General features: G+C 42.7%; 1 protein-coding gene across 15 annotated transcripts in view; it reads left to right on the top strand.

Moving 5' to 3' along the window:
* Nucleotides 1-15,163, top strand: part of caska (calcium/calmodulin-dependent serine protein kinase a) — a 158,017-nt gene that overhangs the window by 61,861 nt on the left and 80,993 nt on the right. For all 15 annotated transcript variants that reach the window (XM_084908974.1, XM_084908975.1, XM_084908977.1 and 12 more), the window contains exon 3: nt 13,265-13,370. In XM_084908974.1, coding sequence (XP_084765100.1) covers nt 13,265-13,370 — 106 coding nt within the window. The remainder of the gene's footprint in view (nt 1-13,264; nt 13,371-15,163) is intronic.

Consider the following 15,163-nt stretch of genomic DNA (forward strand, 5'->3'; position numbering starts at 1 on the left):
TTGTTCTCTCTAAAATTGTGTGGTCTTTGTGAAGTGGCCCTATAGAAATATGAATATGAAAATATAAAACTGAATTGAACTGAGTTATTAATTAAGGTTAAAAGTGTTGCGTGTGCTTTGTAATTGTGTATTACTCCTCCATATATTGCCACTGAAAGAGCTGGCAAGTCTTTGATTGGCTGTGTGACCGTGCATATATGCTATGCTCTCGAGACAATTAATGATTCTCAGAGCGGCTTTACTGCCACATTACGCAGTAGCCTTCTTTACCTCATGTAATTCATTCTCACTGATCTGTGCTACATAATCCAGCGTGAGACGCTGTAGTTTAGTAGAGCTTCAATACAGCACACATAACACGCTCAGCCAATTGTGCAGTGTGACTTTAGAGTGTGACTTTTAAAGTGATGTCTACAGAAAGCTGCAGATCTCGCTTTAAGCAACTGCATATTCCCAGTCTGTGTTTGAGTCTAGTTTTGTGACAGTAACGCATAATAGGTTTAATAAACCTAAAATAAATAACAATAATCTAGCAAAGTGAGGAAACAATGGCAAATCTGAGAGATTTAAAGAGAGAGCAGTGTGTAGGTCTGGTCTCCTAATGAGAATCTCACATCCTTTTTTTTCATGTCTCACCCTCTTGTTTTACCTCTAAACAAGTGTTACTTCAGAAGAAAAGATAAAGAGCTTTTTTTCATGTTACTGACTGAGTACAGGCCCTCTGTTAAACTCAACAAAATTATAACACACATCTAATTGAACAGTTAGTAAGTCTTGCAGCCAGTTAGAAAACAAGCCCCACAATGAGATTCAAACAATGGAAAACAATGATTTTAAAAATTAATTTCTGTTCTACAGTACTGTGCACCAATTTTGAGCTACACTAATATATCCACACATGCATATGTAAAATGTATCACAACTTAGCTCTAACACTGGTTGTTTGCTGTTAGCTCTAAAACTTTGCATATTTCAGCGAGGTGTGCAGTGTATTCACTGAGGCCAAATCAGAAATACTTTCAAGAAGCCATTCTTAAAGAAGAGAAATGATGACACGCCAAATTACACAAGAATTGGACTCAAAAACAGTGACAATGGGTCTTTTAAGTCTACAGCTATCTGTAAAACACGTTGGAGCCCCTATCCGGTCGTTAAGTGATGACGTGACGAATCCTAATTCCAGGCCTAAAGTAGTCTGCGTTTAATATGGCTTTTGTGTTGTTAACATGTTTAATGTTTTGTATTTTCTTCTATTTAATCTCAAAAAGCTCCTAAAACAGTCAGTGATCACTGTTGACCTCCCTCGGCTTTTATTACCGCTAATCATTTATTTAAGCTCAGTTTTTAAAACCTTAGGATGTAACTACAGCCCAGCCCATGCAGCAGTATATGAATGACTAACCTCGTATTGTGGATGGATTATCTCAGTTGTTCTCCTGGCTGAAGTTTGGTCCTTTTACAGCATCCTGCCATGCGATTACATTTGTTCCTAATCACCGAGAACACTCACGGTAACTTTTATCGAGTGGAAAAAAAGTTAGCTTGTTTATATTATGCTAACATAGCTGTGTCGCTAGCGGTCACGTAGCACATCATTATATACCAGCTAGCCAAACTTCAGTAACCCTACAAACGTCACTGCTGTTTAGTTTTCTGTCTTCATTTACGTTGGAAGTGATAACAGAGCTGTACGTTTCAATTTGTTTCCAAAACCCCGCAGTCAGGACATGCTATATTGTATTTAGATAGAAGCTAGCGAGCTAACTCTGTTTTTGCCTTACATACTATACTATTTGCATTTATGTTTGCATGTTTAAATAAAACACAGCGTAAAACCTTTGCACAGCACTGTGCATCTCCAGCAAACTTAAAAAAACAAAAACAAAGCATATTTCCAGACATAAGACAAAGTTGGATAATTAAATATCTGCCTGCCTTGTTTGTAGTTACACTTCTTGCATGAATATACGTCCTCCTGCCTTCTATGTAAATAAAATGGTTAATATGCAATCCTGCCATCCCCTCCTTATTCTAATATGACTCCATGACTTTAAATGCATTCATGAGCTGTTTAGGAGGCAGCTGTTCTTGATTTGACCTGCTATCTCCTTCTGTGCTTCACCTTTGAGCTTCTCTACATTGGTGCTGGCTGGTAGCTAAATAACTGTCAGCTTTCACTGTTGTCTTGAGCTGCTTCACAGTCCATCAGATTTTTCGGCACCAGCTGCTTAATTGAAGGTCAGTGCCTTCGGAATGTCAGGGCATTTTAGTCTCAATTAGGTTGTTTCCACAGTTCTGTAAATACAAGTGTGCCAGGAACAATAAAGAGGAACTCGGACAGATTCGGAAATAGAAAAAACTCAGAAAGCAGTAATTTCATGGCAATTAATAGTGTTTGAGCATAGACAGCCAAGGTCTTGATGCATTCTCAATCATCCAGGAAAGTAAATCTCCAAAAAGTTGATTCTGTTCATCTGGACGTAGCGTTTTGTGGGAGAAATGTTTCATCACTCATCCAAATGACTTCTTCAGTCTCAGCTGACTGCAGGTTTCCCCAATCTTATAAACAGTACATTTGCATAATGACTGAAACCAGCCCACTGAAGGAACAATGGGCTGGGAGGTCAGTTCCTTAACCTCCTAAGACCCGAACTCTTCCACGGCATGCATTTTTAATTTCTCTTTGATATTAGGGCTGATTGGGACCTGATGAATGTAAAAACGAAGAATTACTAATTTATTTTTTTTACCTAATTTTTGTTTCTGAGAAAAATGAGAGCCACTTATGAGGATATTCGTTTAAAATTTTGATAGAACAGTAGCAGTATAATGTCCTCGTAAGTGGATATCAGGCCCATGTAGAGCAAAATTGAGTATTTTGGTCTAAATAACCCAAAATGTGATGTCCACATATGTGGACGCCAGGTCCTAGGAGGTTAATCTTACTTATGCAAATTCTCATGACCATTGATCAACAACCACTGACCAAAACCCACTGATCAAAGACCACTGATCAATGGCCATGAGTACCATTCACAGAGAGTTGGGGAACTGACCTCCCAGCCCATTGTTCCTTCAGTGGGCTGGGAGTGGGCTCTTGGTTTCAGCCAAGATTTTTGATTAGGTGTCTATGAAGTCATAAATGTTGAAATACCAAAAATGTAAAGCACAGTGAAGCTAAATGAAATTATCTCTAGTATTCAGGATTTAGTCAAACTGTTTGTGGTACCAGTGGTTTTATTTCGTTTCACTGCCACTTTGAATATTGTAGAATACTCTCTAGATCATAGTGTCCTGCTTTCTCACCTGGCACACGATTGAACTAAGTTGGTTTAAATCATAATCATAGAGCAGAAGCTTCTCCGGGAGCCTTGTTATGTTTTTAGCCTCAATGCTTACCTGCCCTGTGGTATCCCACAAAGGTCCTCTTCTTTTTCCGTTATACCCGTTCACACTAGGATCTAGTTTTAGATGACGCAGCTTCCTCTTTCTTTGCAATGAGGATGGCACCTGGTTCTACCATTGAAGTCCATTAACTCAAAGTCAAAGTGGTCGCTATGAACTTAAGATGACCAAAAACCCTGGATGTCCTTAAACCTGCACAGGAGCAAAACTGAGCTTCTGTTATTTAATAATTGGTGACGACCTGTGCCACTGATTTATACTTTTACATTTAATCTCTGGATTTAATTTAGACTGTGTAAGTAGTAATAATTAGTTCAGTTTGTAAGGCCAGTTTCTGTTACAGCCAGGTGGCCGGTGTGTCGTGTGGGTACAACCACAGACAAAACATGGAAACAAACTTAAATTTAACCAAGCGTGAGACGTTTATTATTTAGGCTTAACACAAGGATACAAAATAAGGGAAAAAACAGAATGCAAAAGTAACCTAAACTGTGAAAACTACACACACAATAAATACACACGAGGGTGACGAAGGCAGTGGAAACACACGGGGAGCACAGGTGGGATGAATAGACTAATGACACAAGAAAAGGCAAGACTGAACACACTGAACACGGGATGAGAGACTGTCAAAATAAAACGGGAAACACGCAGACTAAGACACACAGACTTGACAATGGGAACATGGAGACGAAACACAAAGACATGACTAGGACCTGGGGAACAAGGGAGCGAGGGACACGGAACGAAAGTGAGATGATGGGTTGGGCAGAAAACATGAACAGACGGGGGAGACATGAAATGAAACATGAGGACAGAAAAAGGAGACGATACACAGACATAACTTAAGGAACATACAAAGAGGACACTACAGACTCGCACAGGAAACAGGGAATGACACATTGACAAGAAAACACGGATCATAAGTCTAACTTAACTTGGAACATAACCAGGACTAAACTCCATACTAATTGTAAACACTAGAACTTGAACTTTTCCCAAAAATACCAAAAAGGGATCAAAAGTACAAAAGACACTCAGATTTCTCAGTCAGTGACCCAGTACACTGATAGTTTCTTCGTGCTCAGGTTTCTAAGATGAAATCATTCCTTTCTTTTGAAGACCTGCGGGCGGTTGAGCTGTTTGAACTGTGGGAAGAAAACATAGCACAAAAAAGCTTTTTGTTTTTTTTATGTCTGTGATGTAGAGTAACAGAAACGAGCGGTGTCTCATCTTAAAGCCGTGATTCCTCCTTTGACAAAATAATTTTCTGTACAGCCATTGATGAGCGTAAATGGACCGATTCTTCTCTGTGCTGTTTTTCTCTACTTGAGCACTCTAAGCATACAACATGTGTCATTCACACACACATGCATACAATCACTTTTTTTCACTTTCTACCCAACGTTCACACTGATGAACGCACTGAGAACAGCTCAGGTAACATGCTCAAGGACACCTTGTCATGCAACCTTGTATCAGTGATTGAAGATGCAAGTCCAGTTTACCCAGTTTGCTAAACTTTAGAGGGGGCTTTTTGATTGCAGCATTAAGTGCAGTGTCGTGTGACCCAGGCCCCTCTGCATGCTCATTGCATAGAAAACCTAATTATGTGGCACAAGATGCTGTCTGACAGAAAGTGGGACATCTTGTCACCCTAATAGCTTCTGAATAGACCCACCTATCTGCTGCTGGTCCTCATATCCGGCAGCTGATGTTGGGGGGCATAAATCACAGCAGATAATTGGACACCATCTTGATCAAAGTTCCATCAAAGGATGAGCTACCTGGAGTTTGCCCATGTGTTTCTATCCTAACATGACTCCACGATGCAGTGGGAGAGTGGAGGGTTTGGAATGGTGAAGGGCCTCTGTGTGATTCCCTGAGCGTGCAGCACTACTACAAGATGCTCTGCAGCGAGGGTTTCTGTGGGGGAGGTTTAGCACAAAGCTGTAGCCTTCCCCTTTATCACAGTCAACTTATTTTTAAACTGAAGATGTCTTGTTAATCTCTGAAGGCAGCAAGGCTTTCTGCAAGTTTTGCTTTTAATGCCACTGGCAGCAAATAAATCACTCATATCCAGCACTGTGTTTCAGACCTGCTGATTTAGAAACTGGGGGTATGGTTAGCCATTGTCCTATTCTTCATACACAGCATCTGCTACCACAGTTATGGCATTCACATAGTCAAAATATATCCTTTACATCAAGAAAGGTTAAGGAGGGGGAGGATTTATTTGAGAGATCGCCCATTATCAGGTGTCATTACTCAGCACATGCTCTCTTCTTTGCCATCTCTCTTCTAACTTTTACTCACAGAAGTGACAAAAACCTGGCCTAAACGATCGCTAAAAAGTGTGTGCTAGCTTTCTGTCTGTGTATGTCTGCACTCTTACAGTATACTACATGGTTAGCACGCTCTCTAGTCATTCATATCCAGTCGCAGCCTCTCCCCTGCACTGCTCAGGAATCCATCAAATACTGCGCTCCCTCCAGATACCAGCCGGCTGTTCTCATTGTTGATTTGTTTTTATTCTCCCCCCATCCCACTCCCTCGCTCTGTTGCCTGTAGAAATCAGAGCAGTTTCACTTGAACGGGCGTCTGTAACACAGCACCGCAGTAATCAAGCCGCACCGCACGTACATGCACGCAAACACCCTGCACACAGCTCAGACCAAGGGAAGTGGGTCAAATGGTTCGTGTCTTGGCAATGGATTGGTCAGCAGAGGCCTGTACAAAGACACACACACACTAGCGCACTCACACACACACACAAGCTTATTTCTCTTCAGTCTGTCCGGAGGTCTGTCTGATGAATAGGTCAGCCCTCTGAGGGGAGGAGAGAGAAAAGCAAGCTAGAGAATGAGCAAAATTCATCATGTGCCATCGCCTACTCACTTCCCTCCACCTCCTTTCATTCTTCCACCTCCCTGATTCCTTCTCTACACCCCCCCCCAGTGGCGTCTTTTCCTCCCCCTCTAATCTTTCTCTCCTGTCTTCCTTATCAATCATAACAGCTTCAGCACTGCTTGTGTTTTGATTTTTTCCCCCTTTTTTTCCTTTTTTTATTAAATCGCCGTGACTTCTTGTCCCGAGTATCTGCAAATGCGCAGTTGGGACTCAAATGATGCACACATGCTCACATACACCTACTACTCTGTGTGTTGTGATAGCAAAGCCTCTTTTCGATGTAGACTTTGACTCCCAGCAGGAGGAACAGGGGTCACTGAAGATCACATCTGTTTATCACCTCCCCTTTCTTTTTCTTTTTTTACTTGAAAAAAAAAGTCAGTCAGTCCACAGCTAGCAGCAGTTTGTGTGCACACAGGCACTACATGTAAAACTGTGGGAGTAAGATGCATTTCCCGACTGTAGGAAAAACATTACTCCAGATGTTTTGTGGAGTAAAACAGCAACACCAATTAAGTGATTTTGTTGGAATAAACGATTGATTCTACTACTTGCAGTGTTTGTTTCAGTCCAGCCGTCTTTGCTGAGCTTAGATTTGTGCCGGTTTCCTTTCAATAAATAGGTGTTTAATAAAAGATCATTTATATTCAATTCAGTTTTATTTATATAGTGCTAAATCACAACACTAGTCACCTCAAGGTGTTTTATATTGTAAGGTAAAGACTACAAAAACAGACAAAACCCCCACAATCAGACGATCCCCTATGCGCAAACACTTGACAGTAGTGGAGAGGAAAAACTCCCTTTTCACAGGAAGAAATTTCCAGTAGACTCAGGCTCAGGGAGGGGGAGCCATCTACTGCGACTGGTTGGGTGGAATGGGAGGAAGACAGGACAAAGACATGCTGTGGAAGAGAGCCAGAGATTAATAATAACTAATGATTAAATGCAGAGTGGTGTTTGGTGTCTGATGTACAGTGAAAAGGTGAGCGAAGAAGCAACTGACAATGCATCATGGGAAGCCCCTGTCAGCCACCAGCATAGGTGTATTGGAGCGTAACAGAGAGAAATCAGTCACTCAATCCAGGCCTAGATATGTGCTTTGTCAAACAGGAGAGTATTAAGCCTAACCTCAAACAGATAGTAAACAGGAATCATTATACCCACCTGCTGGTGCGAGCCATGCTTTTGGTGGTTGTGACCGGGTGTGGTTTGTGGTGTAGCTGTACCTCATGGACCAGGTGCTGCATCCACACAGTCATCAGCGAGAGACCGGTGATCAGCATCACGGAGCACGACGTCCGAGCGGCATTGAGGAGAGTGAGCACAAAGAAAGTGGCGGGGCCAGACGGCATCACCAGCCGTCTGCTGAGCTGCTGTGCTGACCAGCTAGCAGGTGTGTTCACTTCCATCTTCAACGAGTCCCTGGTGAAGTCCGCAGTCTGTGGTCCCCACATGCTTCAAAAGATCCACCGTCATCCCTGTGCCCAAGAACAGCAAACCCTCATCCCTGAACAATTACCGGCCAGTTGCACTGACCTCGGTAGTAATGAAGGTGTTCGAGAGGCTGCTGAAGAGTGTCATCTCCTTCTCCATCCCAGACACCACAGATCCGCTCCAGTTCGCCTACCGACCACCTACGACAACTGAGGAAGTGCAGGGTCTCTCCAGAGATCCTCAGGATTTTCTATACAGGCGCTGTGGAGAGCATCCTCACACAGAACATCACATCCTGGTTTGGGAACAGCTGTGTGAAGGACCAAAAAGCTCTTCAGAGAGTGATCTGTACAGCAGAACACTGCTGCAGGATTGCTCTCCCCCCGCTTCAGGACACCTATACCAGGAGATGCCGGACTAGAGCAGCGCAGATACTGAAGGACCTGTCCCAACCTGGCAACAAACTGTTCCAACTTCTGCAATCCGGTAGAAGGTTCCACATCATCCGGACAAGGACAGAGAGACTCAAGAGGAGCTTGTGCACCTATGTTTTTGTAACCTGTCCGTGCTGGCCTTGCTGCACGGACAGGTTGAAAACCTCAGTGCACGTATGATCGTATCAGTGAGATCAGTGCAGGAGCTCAGAGGTTCCCCTGGATTACAGGGGGGGGAGGAAATTTACTGCTGATGCAGAGGTTTCTGAGTGAGCTATGTTCATCTACTGCAGCAAGTGACACCCGCTGCTATAGATAGCTCCTGTGGTGAGATCAAAGCTGGAACAATGAAACCAATGTGACCACCATAAACAGAAAATTTTCTCTTTCTGTTTGTTGTTGGGCCATCACTTAGACAACCTATAAACATGTTTGGATGAGTAAATAAAATTGTTTTTATTCTATTTTTAAATTTAGATGGCTGTTGTGGGACAATCTTCAGCCAGCTTCATATGGGGTTAATGTAAACATTTAAACACTTTTAAAGAGTTTAAACAAGAACAAAGTAGATTTGATTACTAATACAATTTTAGTTAAGCAAACATTTCAATGAAACTTGCAGGTCAGAATATGGTGTGAAATGAAGTGGAGCTGATGCATTGTTTGGGAGGTTGTGGAGTAGCTTTAAGCTGGGTTTGCTGTTTATGGTATAAGAGTCAACCTCAGCATAGAATGCCCTCCACTGCTTTTTCATTTCCACACAGTACTTTATTTACAGCTGTTGACATGAACCATTTTAGCTCTAAGTGTGTGCTACATGAAAGGAGAACTTCGGACAATGCCCCCACCTGATTTTCCTACCACTTCACTGAGTTCATGTTTGGGGAAATAGTGTATCTATTTATCTGAGGCGCTGGAAGAAGCTTGGGAGAGTAATTAAGATGGGTTCAGGAGTTTCATATGCCATTGATTTTAATTTCAGTATGTTTCCATAGGCCCACCCTGTTGCCTTTTACATAGCATTGTTCCACCTTGCATATGCACGCACGCCAAACTTAACAAATTAGAAGTTTCTTCCTTTAACTTCTTTTTTCTTTGAGCTGGATAAAACTGGTGTGACAACAGCTGTTCATTTGATTAGGCAACTTCTGCAATCTCCAGCAGGAGTTACAGTGCCGGGCATGAGCAGCCCAGTTCATCAGATGACATTAAAAGTGGCGGACCGCATTGCCCTTAAGGTAACACTTATCCCAGCTTTAGCGGCATTAGCATCATGTTAGAGCTAGCTGACGCGTCGCGCCTGTCCTCCAAGGGTTGGCTTAATGTTGGTGCTCAGGCTCACGGCAGCACAAGTGGCTTGTGGCTTCAGCTCCGAGCTTAATTAAATGTCACTGGATACTTTTTGTCATAGCTGGGGTGTGTGGGTGTGTGGTGATTGTGAGCTAGCTCATGACATCTTACCAGAAGCATCTACTCAGCCTCGCCTTTTTCACCATTTAGTCTTCCTGTCCATAAATCACCTCCAGCAGCCACAGCTGGGGAAATATCTCACTGGGGGGAATGTGGAATATTTAGCTCTCGTATACCACATACTCAAGTGTTTATATATAGGCTCAGCTTAGCTGTGCTTCAGTTAGAGATGGATCTTAACAGTTAATACAGTTAAGTGCTCTTGATTGAGACTGTGCTCATGCAGAAGGGTTACGTACATCATGTATATTTCTTTAGTTGGCTTCAACCTTCAGAAGCTCTCAGAGCAGCTGCCAAGCATGACTGAATAGATCAAAGGAGTGGGAAACTGAATGGAGGGACGAGAGAGAGAAAGAGATGTTCAGATGTTCATACTCAAGGCGAATCCCCATTGTTTGTCAAATCCAATTTCATAACCTGCAATGGCAGAAACAAGCAGTGAACAAAACACTGATGTGTCACGTCACCTTTTAAGCTGATACAGCGAACTCATTAGCAGATGATTACGCAGCCAGCGACACTGCCCACCTGATGAATGCAAATGTTCCCTCTCTTGCCTCTCACTGTGTCTGTGTGAGTGGCTTTGTGGGGCTTTTTCCACTAACGGCAACTATACAGTGATGTTGATATTTATTTTCAATTTGCAATCAGAACCTGAGCAATTCATGTCCATGCAATTTTGGTAGCTTAGCTGATGAGAGTTTTTAGGATGGATACAACGACACAGTGTTTTAAGGCTGTTATCCAAAAAATATCTTCAGGCTAATGATGATGAAGGGAAATGAAGCAGGGAGAAGGAGTGTGTGAGATGCAGTTGTCATGGATTATTAAAGTTTGGCTGCTGCTCTCTGCTGAAGCTTTTCAGTAGCCACTGTGTTGTTTAATTTTCATGCAAGTCCCCTTTTGTCCGCCGATATGCTGCAGATTCATGTCCACCTTCCATCCTTGCTCCATCCCATCTACATGACAGAACCATTTTCATTTGCAACAGACACAGTGACAGAATATTGATTGTCTGAGCTGTTTTTTCTCCTCCCTGTGCGCATCATTCTTGTCAAAGCTTCCATCAAATATCCAGTTGTCTTTTTTTTTTTAGCTGTTCTTAATCTCATGAGGAGGAGGGATTTGTATGGTTGTGTGTGTTTGTGGGGGTTTTCTTGTTTTTTGGTTGGCTTCTTTTTGTGTGTGCATTTTTTTTGGTCTGTCATCTCTCCCCAGCGGTTCCTCTAAACAGCCAGCCCGCATTGTTCTTTTCAGCTTCAGTAACCCTCTCCATTAACCCTCCTCTTCATTAGGAACCAATTAAAGTGGTAGATGCTCATTGCCAAGCAGCAGTAAGAGGATGTAAAATAATGGGATATCTACAAACTGCACTGCACTTGAACCAAAGGAGAGCAGAGACTTACCAATTTGCCAATTTCTGGAGTTCAGGCCAAATGCAGCAATGCATTTTCTATGTATTTTACACAAGTGCAGCTAAGCTACATAACTTCGTCTGGGATTCTGAAACCATGATGTAGACAAGCTCATGTCGAATGCTGAGGCAGAGAGACGGGAAAGGTTCAGTTACTAGATTAATGTAAGACAAACAGCCATACGTGTCACAGAGATGTGGTTCATAAAAGGCATCTCATCCCTGATGAGAAACGTAGAACAAAGGGGAAAACACATCCTATACATTTCTCTCAAAATGCTGCTAGTGGCATTGCTCTGCATGCCAGCAAGGTGCTGGAGTAACCAGATGAGATGGTGTTCACTTTTCATGGTGAAGCCAAAGCAGGCAGAGGAAAACAATCAGCTGGTGACACCATAGCACCTTCACACATATGCTGCAGCTGTCACTTTTATCAGCGTTCAAGATAGAGCCATATGTGAGAATTCACATGTGCACTTCAGTGAGATCATATCATCAATCTTTTAAGCCACATGACAACAGAGCAGCTAAATGTCCGAGCGAGCTAACGGTGACTGGCGTCTCCTGTGCGTTCTGTCCCGACAACAATCCTATACCAAACAGAGTATTTCCATTTGAAGTTTCTAAGGAGTTTTTTGAACTGGAACATGGATTCAACTCCAACTTCTCTGAGCAAGTACTTGGTGACAGTGGAAAGGAAAACCTCTCTTTTGATTGGCAGAACCGATAGGGGAGGGGCAGCCACCTGCTGCTCACATCAGTTGTAACTACATTGATGTCACCTAAAACTTGGAAATGTTTAATGAGAACAGTCACCACTGTAGCATTATAAAAGTGACAGAAAATAATAAAATATATCCCGTTTTTAAGACTAGGTTCTTCTTAAATTAGCGTGGCCAGAGGGCAAAATCTCTTCTACTTAAATGGTACTTCTTAGGTAGTACAGCTACTCCTTTATTTTCCATGAGTCGACACAGAAGATGGATCTGCATGTTTGATTTGACACCGTTTTTACATCTAACACACGCCATCCCATTTATCCAGGCTAGGTGTCGCCACTCAGACAACACCTTCAAACCATTTTTTATTTTATTTTAAAGTTTTAAAAAAAATTTATTAATTTTTTAAATTTGTAACCACCAAGACTGCTTCAGAGAATTCCCTCTGTATCATATGTGACTCTCTGAGCTTCTGTGTTGATGTGTCATCAAAGGAGAGGTGGCAGTGACTGTGACGGTGGATGTGACGTCAGTTAAAAATTGGTTTACAGTCAACTTTGTCACATGGTGCTGTTCGCCAGGCCCCACATGGCAGTTATAATGGAGCCCTCAGTCAAGCTCAGGCACCCACAACAAAATTGACTTCATCAAGAATGCAGGCTGTGCACATTCAGAAACGGGCTTGTCACGGGAGCTAACACCCACGCCTGAAGCACGTAATTGGAGGATAACTGGTGTTAATTGGGAAATGTACATTGTACATCAATAGGATGTGCAAAGTCAATAATTGTTGGTCTTTTGTTTTGTCTTTACATATTTAGATATGTGAAGTATTTAAAGAAAAGTTTCCTATCAGTCACATTGACAGAGAGATCCATGTGTCCATACGCAACGGTCTCTGTTTTTAAAGATCACCATTTGCTGCATGCTTTTGATGTTAGAATCAGCACACCAGCAGAGATCTGGAGTCGTGGGCAGGAAACACAGGCTTCAGAAAGTTTCTGTGCAGCCTGTTGAGGGCAGAAGGTTAGGCTGTATATTACATGTGAAATATGTGATCAAAGAGTTTTTCATTTTTACTTTTTAATGAAAACCAACACCTACTGAGTTGTCACTTTCAGGCCTGTGAAAGGGCAATATGAGACTTGATTTATAAAATGCTTTGATTTTACTTGAGGGTACGCAGCTGACTGGTTGGATGGAATTGCACGCGAGGTGGTGTAATTTTCAAAGGAATCACAGGGTGTCAATAAGCTGAATACTGTGTGTCTTGCTCTTGATGCGGGGGGTCTAATTTCCCCCATCAAGTTGAACCCAGTGTGGCCTTTAGTGAAATAAAAAGAACACCCCTGTCCTAAATGCACAGTTGTCTTCAGCTGCAAAAAGTATTGGCCTAATGTTACACTCTGTATACAACACTGCACCACTTCTGCTCATCTCCAAACTCTCTCTCTGTCTGTTCTCTGTGTTTTCAGATCTGAAGAGGGAGGCCAGTATCTGCCACATGCTGAAGCACCCCCACATTGTGGAGCTGCTGGAGACCTACAGCTCAGATGGGATGCTCTACATGGTGTTTGAGTTGTAAGTCCCAGGCTGTGATTCAGCAAACACACACACACACACACACGCACATGCACAAAATTCCTCACACCAACATATATGTAGGGTGACGATAATAATGGGTAATGGGGGATGGGTGTCACAGTGGGGCACATCTGTAAGGGAATGCGTAGTGGGGATGGTACAGAGGAAAGAGGACACAGAGCAGAAGGATGACAGTGTGAGGAGGGCGTGGAGAGAAAGTGAACCCTGCAGTGGTTTTATGTAATCAAAGCTGATATGAAAAAGCTTGTTAGATGAGGGGGTTTTTTGTGGGGGGGCAGTGTGCAGAGGATGAGTGCAGTCTATATATATATGAGGGGAGGGGGGAGAAAAAAAAGATGAGATTAAGATTTCACACTTGCTGCTACTTCCAGCTTTTCCAAGAGCTGCATCATCCCCTGGAGCTCCTCCCAGCCTGCTCCGTATCTTCATCTTTCCTCCTCTTCCAGAACTAATTCCTTTATCATTTAATTCTGTTATCGCTGAGCAGGCGAACGCTCGGGTTTCGTGCGTAGTTCTATCACATGGCTTGGTGCACCGGGAGAAAACTTTCAAGGATATGCAGACGAGCGCCATTTAAAGAGATTTTCATGGTTTTTGGAGCTCATTTGCACACACACACACACACACACACACACACACACACACACACACACACACACACACACACACACACTCATGAGACCACAGGCAGATATCGGAGCGCTACGGGCCTTGGAGAGGGGAATGGATATGGGAGTAAATGCAGTGGATAAATGTGGAGGGCCTCGTGCTGCTCTTTTTCTTAGGTCTCACTCCTCACTAATCACAGAGGCTAAAATGTGAACGTGGTGCGGTAATAGGAGTGCAGAAAAATATGGATGTGCTGTAGCCAAGTCCTACATCAGAGTCCTGTTTAATTGGCACAGAGGCTAAGTGACAATAAAGAATAGGCTTCCAGTAATTGGGAACAGAGCAATTATGAGAGACAGGATCAGCTGTGGCTAAATGGCCTGGCTGCAATTGTGTGCGAGTTGTGTCCATTTGATGATTGTCATTCCATCATCTGTATATGTGTGTGTTTTTTAAAACAGCCACCTAAGGAAGACTGAGCCTGTGCGCAAAGGCCTAATTACCTTAAAGTCTGCTCCCAGCAGCTTAATGATCGCGAGCGCACCGCTTTCCTGTGCATTGAGACGCTGTGGCCGGAGCCTTGTTTCAGCTCGGTTGAGGAGCTGTCATTTTTAGAGCCGCGCTGTTATTGTGAATCCCTCCAGAGGGCTTTCATGAATGCATCACCATTAGAGCAACAGCTCCTCCTCCTGAACACTTGGATCATAGTGGGGAGCTCCATGCAAATGCTATCATCACTGTGAAAAGAACATGATTGCTTATGATTTACAAAACTGAACCTCGCTTTAGCGTGTAGACTATAAAATTAACCGATTTTATGTGACAGTCAGCAAAAATCCTTCATTTCACTCATTCCCATTCCCATCCAAATTCATTCAAGAGAATGAATGTGCACCAGTATGAAGTTTTGCCTGTATTCTCTATGCATAAGCTGCAGAACAAGTCTAGTCTTGTGATGTCAGAGCACGTGATCTAACCTCTTGTTCAATGGGAAAATCTAAGATGCAATTTATTTATACCAGATTTTGGGAAATCGTTTCAATTATTGGAAATAATTTCCCCGTTCACAAATTTGGTTATAGCAGATTAAAAAAAAAAGTATAACAAATAGCTTAAATAGGCTGACCAGTATGTAGCTCAATACATTAGAATGCAGTGTG

Source organism: Perissodus microlepis, chromosome 16, assembly GCF_051167445.1.
Source record: "Perissodus microlepis isolate ML-2025 ecotype Zambia chromosome 16, ASM5116744v1, whole genome shotgun sequence".
NCBI classification, from domain to species: domain Eukaryota; kingdom Metazoa; phylum Chordata; class Actinopteri; order Cichliformes; family Cichlidae; genus Perissodus; species Perissodus microlepis.